At 44.2% G+C, this 11,967-nt stretch overlaps 1 protein-coding gene across 1 annotated transcript; it reads right to left on the bottom strand.

Annotated features, from left to right (window-relative positions):
• Nucleotides 1-3,271: 3,271 nt before the first annotated feature.
• LOC143840623 (vitelline membrane outer layer protein 1-like) lies at nucleotides 3,272-7,032 on the bottom strand. Its single transcript, XM_077344224.1, has 3 exons — nucleotides 6,862-7,032; nucleotides 5,046-5,143; nucleotides 3,272-3,575 (listed from the first exon to the last, which is right to left on the bottom strand). The coding sequence occupies exons 1-3, from the start codon at nucleotides 7,030-7,032 to the stop codon at nucleotides 3,272-3,274; spliced, it is 573 nt and encodes a 190-aa protein (XP_077200339.1).
• Nucleotides 7,033-11,967: the final 4,935 nt, after the last annotated feature.

Raw genomic sequence — 11,967 nt, 5'->3', positions numbered from 1 at the left:
TGTATGCCTCTTTCCCACTCACCATCATCTCCCAAAGGCTGGGCCAGGCAGGGAAGTCTGCAGGGAGTCTGACTGCTTCCCAACCCCTATCCTATTTGGTATTGGTTTTTGTAAATGGATATAATGTGTACCAGTTTGGTGTAGCCAGTTTGGTGTTTACCCAATTGTCGATGGGAGGAGCTAAGCCAGGATCAGAGGTGGTGGGGTGGGTGAGAGCTGATCTGTCAGTTCTATACCTGCTCGAAGGACAAAAACAAAACCACTCAATATCAGCAAAAATTCGGAATATGTGGCATAGATTCAGAATAATGCATCAAGAAATGCATGCTCCTTTGGACAGCATGGATTAAAACAACTTGAGGTAAGCCGCTCAAAGACCACTGGTTTAAGTACGCATGGAAAGATTGTTATGCATACATGTAGAGTTGTCACCATTAAAATAAAAAATTCTAACTGACTTTAGTGAAATTCATGGGAGAACCTGTGGAGACCTCCCAGGACGAATGGGATCCACAGGCATTTATCTCTGCCTGTACTTACATCAGCTCAGAAATAATCAGCCATTAGTTATGCAAGACTAACATGTTCAGTCATAAATGGTTCACATGCTCTGGTTAGGGTTATAAAATCAATGACCATACAAAATAACATGCTCTGCTTGAAGTCAAACAAGCAGTAGCTACATGCTTGGTTTGAAATGGCCTTTAATCACTCATAGCTGCTACATGACACTGACAGGCCTTAAAATAGCCATGCATTGTGAATTTGTTCTAAATAAACTACCACGTTTTCCTAGGATACATGTTTCTCAAGCCAGTGCCAGACCCTCCATCTACAGGTGATGTAACCCATGATCATACCATGTGAACACACATAAAGTCCATTCTTGGTTTGGCAACATGTGGTTGGTACCCAGCAGGAGAAGGGGGGGCATGGGAGTACCATTGCATAAATTTTTTTTTTATTATTATTATTTAATTTCTAGACCGCCCTTCTCCCAATAGGTCTCAGGGCGGTTTACAACATAAATAGTTAAAACACAATAAAATCCCCATAAAAACCCCAATTAAAAGTTACATATAACATATCACATAACATATAGCGGCGGTGGTCACAATTCTGATCTTAGTTCAGCCTGGTGGAGAGAATAATGTTCAGAAGAGGGTGGCACCAATACAATAGATCTGACCATGATCTCGGTGTTAGAGATCTCAATATTGGAGGGGATCCTCTGATGGGTTAGTGGGAGAGCTGCCCTGGCCTCAACCATATGCCTGGCGGAAGAGCTCCGTCTTACAGGCCCTGCGGAAAGCTGGTAGATCCTGCAGGGCCCTTAGCTCTTCTGGGAGCTCGTTCCACCAGGTTGGGGCCAGGACTGAAAAGGCCCTGGCCCGGGTCGAGGCCAGGCGCACATCCCGTGGGCCCGGGACAACCAGTAAATTCATACCCGCAGAGCGGAGTGCCCTGCGGGGGGCATAAGCAACCAAGCGGTCCCGCAGGTAGATGGGACCCAGACCGCGTATAGCCTTAAAGGTCAATACCAATACCTTGAATCTGATTCGGAAACAGACTGGCAACCAGTGCAGATGACGAAGCACCGGCTGAATGTGGGCCCTCAAAGGTGTTCTAGTGAGGACCCTGGCAGCCGCATTTTGGACCAGCTGTAACTTCTGAGTCAAAGACAAGGGAAGGCCCGCGTAGAGCGAGTTACAGAAGTCTAATCTGGAAGTGACCGTTGCATGGATCACTGTGGCCAGGTGTTCCGAGGACAGGTAGGGCGCTAGTAGCCGGGCTTGGCGAAGATGGAAAAATGCTGTCCGAGCTACATTGGTGACCTGAGCCTCCATAGAGAGGGAGGCATCAAATGTCACTCCCAAATTCCTGGCAACTGGTGCAGGTGTTAATTGCACCCCGTTCAGGCATGGGAGGCGCGCTTCCTGGTCCTGCCCTCTTCTGCCCAGCCACAGGACCTCCGTCTTGGAGGGGTTGAGTTTCAGGCGACTCTGCCTGAGCCATCCAGCTACCGCTTCCAAACAGCTGGCAAATGTATCCGGGGTGGAGTCCGTCCGGCCGTCCATTAGGAAGTAGAGCTGGGTGTCATCCGCATATTGGTGGCAACCCAGCCCATAGCCCCGGACCAGCTGGGCTAGAGGGCGCATATAGATGTTAAAAAGTGTGGGAGAGAGTATCGCCCCCTGCGGAACCCCACAAGGGAGCTCACAAGGGCTCGACAAACTCTCCCCCATTGCAACCCTCTGCGTCCGGTTCTGGAGGAAGGAGACCAGCCATTGAAGCGCAGTCCCCCTTATTCCAGCTCCGGCGAGGCGGTGTACCAATAACTCGTGGTCGACCACATCAAATGCGGCTGACAGGTCTAGAAGCACGAGAATGGCGGAGCCGCCCCGATCCAGCTGGCGCCGGATATCATCCATGAGGGCGACCAGCACGGTCTCCACCCCGTGGCCAGGGCGGAAGCCAGACTGGTATGGGTCGAGGGCCGAAGTTTCATCCAAGAAACCTAGGAGTTGGTCTGCTGCATGATGTCATTGCTTGGGCAGGAACTCTGAGATTCAGTGGAAACTCTATGGTTTCACTATTGTGTTTTGCTGAATCATTTTCGGTGTGGCCTGAAAATGAGGTCGTGCTGTCAACAAGATGGTGGTTTTTGTCGCATCCCCTCCTTCCTTATTAAAAGCTTTTGATAAGGTTCCACATGATATTCTTGTTGTCACGTTGGTAAAATGTGGTATGGATACCAATTATATCACGTGGATCGATAACTGGTTGACAGATCATATCCAAAGTGTACTTGTTAACGGTTCAGCATCCTTTTGGAGAAGAGTGACAAGTGGAGTTCCCCAGGGATCTGTCCTGGGACCTATGTTGTTCAAAATATTTATAAATGATTTGGATGAGGGATTAGAGGGAATACTTATAAAATTTACAGATGATACTAATCTGGGAGGGGGTAGCAAACACAACAAAAGACAAATCAGAATACAGGATAGTCTTGATAGGCTGGAGAAGTGGGCTAAACTGAATAAAATGTCCAATAGGGACAAATGTAAAGTTCTGCATTTAGGTAGGAAAAACCAAATACACCAATATAGGATGGTGTATACGATGGTGGAGACCTGTCTTGGCAGTAGCATGTGTGAAAAGGATTATGCTAATGGATGATGCACAAGGAAATCAAATTGAAAACTGAGTGACGTGTATCGTGGGAAATGAAAACACACTCAAGCCTCACAGATGAAGGAACAGCCAATATTTATTCACAACAGAAAAACTTGACATCATTGAGTTCGGTACGATCCAGCACATGCAGCCCAATGGGATCCTCCACCATAGTTTGAATCCCACACATTTCATATTCAAGGCAGGGCTTACTCCATTCCCCATATGTGCCCCACGCTGGTCCATTTCCTTCCAGTACAGATTTGTCTGGGCATGCAAACTTGATGTTGTTGACAGATGTATCATCGCCTAGTGGTCCTTGGGGTTCTGTCACTCTTAGTGCGAATCTGTCCAGGTTGCCAAACCGGCAGAAGAGTGGCTTAGACCAGGTACCGCCCCTTTTGGAACAGGAAAAGAACAATTTGTGGAAGGTTTCCCCCCATCACTGTGGCTTTATTTCACTGCTCCTTTTTGTAGGAGTCATCTACGGCAGGGGTAGTCAACCTGTGGTACTCCAGATGTCCATGTGTTTGCTGACAGGGGCTCATGGGAATTGTAGTCCATGAACATCTGGAGGACCACAGGTTGACTAGCCTTGATCTACGGGGCATATTCAATATGCACACACTGAGAATATGAACACTTGTGGGATATATGCCAGCCACAAAAAGCATTTCTCTCCACACTGGGAAAAATTTTGTTTGCTTATTTCTGGAAATCAGGTTGCTTTTGGAGGCACAGAAAAGGAGGCTATGGAGGAATGTGGCTCACGTATCCTTGCTCAGTTTTCGTTCTCATCTCTTTATTGATTAGCACAAATGTAGTGCATTTGGCCTTGGTGAAATATTTTATAGTTGGAAACCTGGGCCCTGATGTTCTGCAAGGCCTACAAATTGACACTATTCCACCGGGCATATGGTTGGGGCTGGGGGGCAAGTAAATAAAATTAAGTGGACCTCCCCCTCTCTCTCTCTGCAGTTTGGAGAGAACAAAGGAAAGTATAGACTATAAATGGAATTCTTTTGACAATAAGTTAGAGTTCCAGTGAGGGGCATCTGTGGTTTTCCTATAATATTCCTGTTACCATATTGAACAGATTAATTGATGAGGAAGCCTTCAGTTAGATTCAGTAAGCTTGGTGTAGTGGTTAGGAGTGCTGGCTTCCAACCTGGTGAGCTGGATTTGATTCCCTTCTCCTCCCCCAGAAGCATCCACCTGCTTAACTTTGGGCTCACCACAGCACTGATAAAGCTGTTCTGACCGAGCAGTAATCTCAGGGCTCTCTCAGCTTCACTCAGTCAGATAAGCTTTCTCAGGGCTATGTTGAGCCCAACGTCACCCAGCTGGTTGCCTGTGGGGGAGTGCGGATTCAAACCCGGATCGCCAGACTAGAGGTCTGCACTCCTAACCACTACACCAAGCTGGCTCTCACTTACAATGCTCTGCTCCAGTCTGTAGCCTGGACCTAAACAGTGATCCATTCTTCTGTTGCCATCTTGGAGCACTTAGAGGGAAAGAACGGTTGGGGGACAAAGATTGGGAAAGGGGTGGTGCATGATTGCATGAAATCATTTTTGTATGAGTACTTGAAAGTTAAGTTCATAGAACCAGGATACTCTAGGAATCTTTTTCATTTCTATGGTAAATATATATATATATATTTGGGGCATTCCTAGGGCACTGTTGATGCTCACCTGGAAGTCATGGTGTTTCTCCCACCAATTTTGTTCCAGCTTGGGTGGGGAGGGCTAGAGCACAACTACCTGGCAACCCTATTCCATGCTAGTGGAGAGAACAGTAGTAATTTGAGAGAAGGCAAGATAAGGTACGGGAAGCAGGAAATATGCTAATACCAAAAAGGAACTCACTCTCCCACTGTAGATGTGACGAGTGAGCCATCTGAACAATGCCCACGTATGCCAATAACACCAGTGTCATCAATAGGACCTCCAGACGTTTCTGGCAACTGAGAAAGTACATGGAAATCAGAAACAGAGAAGAATTTATTAGCTAGGGTGGTGACACAGAACCTCCATGTCTACAAGAAGTATGCTTGAAAAAAGAAATCAGATGCTGGAGGGACATGAAGTGGCCTTTTCCTTCCCATCTCACTAGTGAGATTCCTACCATGAACAACTGCTGCTGGAAATGTGATTTCGCCTGGGCCAGATGGCTCTTTTAGTCAGATCCAGCTAGGGAATTCTTATTTCCAATGGGGATGACAGATGCAGTTGCTGTGAGATACTTAATGAATTTAAGGAATGAATTTAAGGAATTTGAACAAAACAAATGTCCTCTTTGCAAAGATCTTCCATCAAAATGGATGTAATCCATCAGTTTTTAACCAACATTTGTTGCTTCTGCCTACCAGCCTGTGTTGAGTCTAATCATCATCATATTTTCATGATCATGATAAGGTTTCTGATGATGAGCTTCCTGGTAGCTCAGGGCAGGTGGCAGCATGGATGAAAACAACATGAGGTGAGCCACCCTGAGATGGCTGGTTCAAGAAGAGCATGTTATAAATATAAATAATAAATAATCAAATTAATAAAAAGCAGTAAGTCATTAAAATGACATATACATTGTATCAGTCCCCATCAATAAATGTAGGAGGGGTCAGGATCTTATGAGGTTAGTTTAGGGGTATCACATAAAAGCTCTGAAGTTGGTATGAGATTTCAGGACCTCTTCAAGAAGAACAAATCTTCCATTCTTCATGTGTTCTTCTGCGTCTTTACCTTTCACTGTCACCTCATCTGTCCTTGAAGGAGACCATTGCAAGCAGAAGTTGTGTGGCCAAAAGTGAAACATCTGCCATCAATGTCCTACAAGATGATCGCTCTATGGGGGGTGAAGAATCCCTTTGATAAAGACTGTTGTTGCACCACCCTCTCCAGCAGAAAACTAATAACAAGTTCTCAACATTACCACACACACATTTCCCAATATGGAACAAGAATCTGAAGTGGAAGAAAAGGAAGACATCCTTCAAGACAGCCTCCCTATGACCATTTATGCACTGGGAACTTCACTGCCCCAGCTCCTGTGCAGGAGCAAAAATCGGGGGCATCTGAGGCACACCGGGCCATATGCTCTCCCGTGTGGGTGCAGGAATTGATGGGGCAACCTGCCACAACTAAAGCTGTAGCCTGCAGCCTGGCATGAAGCCTCCAGTGCATAAATGGTCTATGTGAGGCTGGACTTGGAGAATAATAATAAGAAGAATTGGAGTCTTAAAGTAACTTACAGTCACCTTCCCTTTCCTTTCCCCACAACAGACACCCTGTAAGGTAGGTGAAGTTGAGGGAGCCCTGATATTACTGAAGAAGAAGAGTTGGTTCTTATATGCCACTTTTCTCTACCCGAAGGAGTCTGAAAATTGCTTACAATCATCTTCCCTTTCCTCTCCTAACAACAGACACCCTGTGAGATAATGGAGCCTGAGAGAATCCTGATATTACTGCTCAGTCAGAAGAGTTTTATCAGTGCTGTGGTGAACCCAAGGTCACCCAGCTGGCTGTGTGTGGAGGAGGAGCAGGGAATCAAACCTGGCTAACCAGAGTAGAATTCCATGATCCTAACCACTATAGCAAGCTGGCTGAAGAACAGAGAACAAAGAGAGAGAGAGAGAAAGATGAAGGGAGGATGAGGGGGAGGGGGAGGGGGAGAGAGAGAGATTACCTTTAGCGAAAACCCTTCAATGTAGCCTTCATGGCAGAATTCCTTTTTGCCCCAATGTCCCCATATCCCTCCATTTCTTACAGAAAGAGTGGAGACGACCTTGCGTGTTTCCACTTCCCATAGACAACAAGAGAATAGCAGAGAGAGTTCAATAGTAATGATGAGATGCATATTGAAGCCTCCATGCAGCAGAGAGTTGGGTAGATGGCAGCAGCACCAGAGATCAGAGACCTTATTTTATAGGGTCAGCTGGAATGCCTCATTAATCTACTGGCAAACATACATGGGCACATCCACTACCATGTCAATGTTCTGTAGCACTGATAGGATCTTCACGTTACTAGCTGATCCCCTCGCTGTACACAATGAAACTTTCAGTGTGCCTTGGTTGATTGGACGTCTACCCTGTGGCAAATAGGCCAGAGCACATATGCAGCCATGAGGAAAGCATCCGTCATTCTCCCAACTAGGCCCTCCCACATTAATTAGGAAAACAGGCATCTTTTGGAGATGTCCAAGTCAACATAGAATCATAGACCACAGAGTTGGTATGAGCCATACAGGCTATCTAGGTGAAGTTTATATATAAAATTTGTTTTATTATGTGTGAACGGGGCTGCCATAGCAGTAAGCAGAGATTGTTCTGAAAAGAACAAGCAAAATAATCCAAAATTTGGAGTATAGTCACTATAAGGTAAGGATAGAACTTGAATGGAAAGGGTTTCCTCATTTCAGAGATTTGTCTTGAGGCTAGAACTTGGCTTCACTGGTCTTTGCTGTTTTGATCCCATTGGCCTTGGGTGCCTTCTACTTGTGCCCTTTTTTATCCAAGAGGGAGCAAGGAAAATATAAGGGTGCACGAGAATGAAAAAGAAAGAAACTGGTATAAATATTCAGTGGTATGGGCTACAATAGTGCTGATAATGTTCTATTTGTATCTGAATACTCCATTGGTGTTTTAAGCATTATTGATCAGGTCTAAGCGTATCCATGGGCATATGAAATATTGCACAACTTGATGAGTGGCATCTCATGTTGTATCTCAAGAATATTTATCCTCACTTACTCCAGGGCTGACCATCTCAGAGGGTGTTAGGCCCATTCTGTACATGATGAGTTCTATGTTTATTTTTTGTTACATTTATGTAATGCAAAGTTTGAATAGGAAGCCTTTTAGTCAAAATGTGAACATCTCAGTGGGTGTTACGTCCATTCTATACATGATGAATATAGTTTTAAGGACAGAACACAAATGCAGTGAATAATATACTATAGTTAATAGTTGTTATAGACTCTTCCTCCTTTGATTTGATCCCAGAGTATGGATGAAAAAAAATCACAGAATGGGGCCAGGGGCACACAACGAAGAATCAGAAATCTAATTTGTGTGTGTGTGTGGGGGGGGGGGGAGATAACAAATCCTGGATATGTGAACCATTCCTACAATGTTGCCTATGATTCCATGGCTTTATTACTGACAATGAAGGGGATGGGAGAGACTGTAAAAGGTAAGGAAGGGAGCTAGAGAAGGAAGGCAAGAGAGGAGATACAAGGATGTGTAGCTGAAAGGGGGATCTCAGAAAAATGTAGCTTAGTGCTGGGAAAGAGATAAGAAAAATGGAAAGGATGCAAGGGCTGCCAGGAGGAGGGAAGGAAATAAAGTTGAAGTATGGTGGGGGGGGGGAAGGGAAATTGAAGAGATTGGGGAAGATGGTTGCAGTTCCTGAGTTAAAGAAAATAAGAAACACTGTATGGAGCATAATACAAAGAGTGAAATATCAGGTTTGACATCTTGGGTATGGTGACCAGATTGTCCCACTTTTGGAGGGACATCTGGGGGCAGCTGGCAAATTGTACTTATGTTGAAATTTATATATATCTATATCTATATCTATATCTATATCTATATCTATATCTATATCTATATCTATATCTATATCTATATCTATATCTATAGATATAGATATAGATATAGATATAGATATAGATATAGATATAGATATAGATATAGATATAGATATAGATATAGATATAGATATAGATATAGATATAGATATAGATATATATATATAGATATATATAGATATAGATATATATAGATAGATAGATAGATAGATATAGATAGATATAGATATATATATATATATAGATATATATATAGATAGATATAGATATATATAGATAGATATAGATATAGATATAGATATAGATATAGATATAGATATAGATATAGATATAGATATAGATATAGATATAGATATAGATATAGATATAGATATAGATATAGATATAGATATATATAGATATATATAGATATATATAGATTATAGATATAGATATAGATATATAGATATATAGATGTATATATTACAATACTATTTTTGCATTCTATACATTCTATGAAAATATTTGTTGCTCCATATAGACCAAATGTTTAATCAAGAACCACCCCCCCCCCCCGGTCAATAGTGTCCCACTTTACCAATGTTAAAATCTGGTCACCTTAATCTTGGGGCAGGCTCATGGGAGCTAAGGGACAATGCAATAGAAGGCACTTTGACACACAAAAAAAGGCTTGGTAAAAACATGGCTACATCTTTTTTATTGGATACAGCTGAAGGGGGACTGATGCAGTACAGATCCAGCATCAGGCATCCTACTTGCTGCCCGCTCAGCATACTTTCCCCGCTCACCTGCTTGGGGATGACACCTGGGATTGGCAAGACTACAGGATCCATGCAGGCACTGGATACTATATAGTTCTATTGCCACCTGCTACTGGCAGCCCCTGATCTGGGTAATTGGCTGAGTGGCTCAACCCCTAAGGTCCCTTAAGGGACTCCCCAAATTGGGGGAGGTGGACATGCAAACCAAGCCTCCCACTCAAGCAATTAAGGGTTAATCAGGATCTTAGCAGCATTCCTAGTATGGTGAAATTAATTTATCTCCTGTGATAGAACAATGACCACAAGAAAAATTGACACTAGGTAAGTTTCTTAAAGGGCTTCTATATCAGTTTCTCTTGAAGTTATCAATTCCCCAGTGTTGTTGTTTTGCGGCCATTCCAACATTGGCTTTTCTTCACAGCCATGTATGTGAGATATTAAATGCCAATGGTGAAAGATTTCAATTGGCTCTCTCAGCCTCACCCACCTCACAGGGTGTCTGTTGTAGGGAGAGGAAAGGGGAGGCAACTGTAAGCCACTGAGACTCCTTTGGATAGAGAAAAGCGGCATATAAGAACTCTTCTTCATCTTCAAAATCTGTGTGATTTTCTCTATATTGGAATATCAACCAGAATTTTAAGGGTCTGCATAATGGAGCATTTATCAAGAATTAAGATTTGAATTATGGAAGCTCAGTTATCTAGGTATCTGAAGGAATGTGGACACTCTTTGGAGGATTTGACTTTTTTTTTGCATTGAGCTCCTTTAATCTTGACTTCACCGAAGGATTGACATCATCCAGAGACTATTACAAAGAGAACATTTTTGCATTCTTGTTCTGGATACTATTGTGCTGAATGGACTCAACACATCATGGGACGTATACTGCTTTAATGATCTGGAGGTTGATTCCCCTTTAAGAATCAACTGATTGATCACACGTGGTGTGTACCTGTTATGCGGGAGGTTATGTTTTTATACCAGCAGTAGAGACAAAGCCCATGGCACCCAGGAATATAATGGCCACTAGCACATAGACTTGCACTGCGACCTTCCTGGGTTCTGGCCCTCCCCCCCCCCCACTCCCACCTTGGGTCTGTCACAACCTCTCAACTTGACCTTACTCACAGGTCAAGAAAATGGAGGAGAGGAAAACAAAGTTCTATGCCACTTTGACTCACAACTGGAGAGAAAAGTGGGATATCTCTAATCAATATAAAATTCAAATGTCATGAAGAATGATTGATGCCCTACCTGGCTGGCCCTCAATGGCCATAGGCCCCCAACAGGGAGCATCTACTTCCCAATGGAGGGCCAGTGATGGGTCTGTCCCACAAAGAGCCATCCCACTCTGCTGGTCCACCTAAGAAAGGTAAGCAAAGCCAGACACCAGGGTGGCTGGGAGGGAGACAGAGGCTTGGGCTGTAGGCCAGCCATAGGGAGCCCAGCATAGCCTCTATGGCCACCTGTCTGCCTGAGATCCGGGAAGTGAGGGCAGGAGGCCCAGGAAAGGCTGTCTACTGGATCTATGGCACTCAGAGTGGCCTTTTGAAGCTTCTGCATAGCCCTTTCTAGACTGGAGAGTCTGCTGAAGGCCTGGGAAATGCTGCTTTCTGGCCCTTTGGGGCCCAGGAAGGTCTTGAGAAATTACTCTGCAGCCCTCCCAAGATTAGAGGGCCCAGGAAAGGCCACCCACTGGCCTTCATGGCATTTCCAAGTGGGGTAGTGCAGAACATCTGGGAAAGTCTGCCCACCAGCGCTATGAGATCTGGGGTAGCATTTAGAAGTTTCTCCATGGCCCTCCTGAATTTCAGGGGCTCTGGAAGGCTAGGAAGGTTACCGCCATCCCTATGGTATCTGGACTAGCCTGGGGCACTCTTCCATGGCCCTCTCAAGTGGGGGGTATGGAAGGCCTGGGAATAGCTGCCTAACAGCCCTATGGGTCCTGAAGTGACCTTTGGAAGTGTCTCAACAGCCTTCCTGTGTTCTGGGGTCCACGAAAATCCTGGTCCTTGGCCAGCTTGTTATAATGGATAAATGTGGCAGCTTCTAATCGGTGGAACCATATTTGATTCCCCACCCCTCCACGTGCAGCCAGGTTGGGTGACCATGGGCCAATCACAGTTCTCAGAACTTTCTCATCCTCACCTACCTCACAGGGGGACTGTTATGGAGAGAGGAAGGGAAGCTGATTGTAAGCCACTTTGAGACTTTTCCAGTAGTGAAGAGGGGGGTTATAAAAACCAACTTCTTATTATTTTTTAAAAAAAATGTTAGCTAAATCAGGGACCTAATTAATTTAATGTTAAGTAGAGCCAGAAAGTAATTGTGTTAATAGATAATGCACAAAAAATTGAAATACTCTGAACATTGAAATGACACGAATAGAGAGAAATGAAGAGGCACATACAAGTTCTGTAACCAGAGGAGTGGACAATAT

The sequence above is a fragment of the Paroedura picta genome, chromosome 6, assembly GCF_049243985.1.
Source record: "Paroedura picta isolate Pp20150507F chromosome 6, Ppicta_v3.0, whole genome shotgun sequence".
Lineage (NCBI taxonomy): Eukaryota > Metazoa > Chordata > Lepidosauria > Squamata > Gekkonidae > Paroedura > Paroedura picta.
This window is presented reverse-complemented; position numbering and strand designations above follow the sequence as displayed.

Bases quoted from the DNA above. Each gene is read 5' to 3' on its own strand.
- LOC143840623 (XM_077344224.1), bottom strand. From the start codon at position 7,032: ATGCATCTCATCATTACTATTGAACTCTCTCTGCTATTCTCTTGTTGT. The intron at 5,144-6,861 runs GTAATCTCTCTC...GTACTTTCTCAG, and splicing joins TTGAAGGGTTTTCGCTAAAG to TTGCCAGAAACGTCTGGAGG. The intron at 3,576-5,045 runs GTGAGTTCCTTT...CTGTTCCAAAAG, and splicing joins GTCACATCTACAGTGGGAGA to GGGCGGTACCTGGTCTAAGC.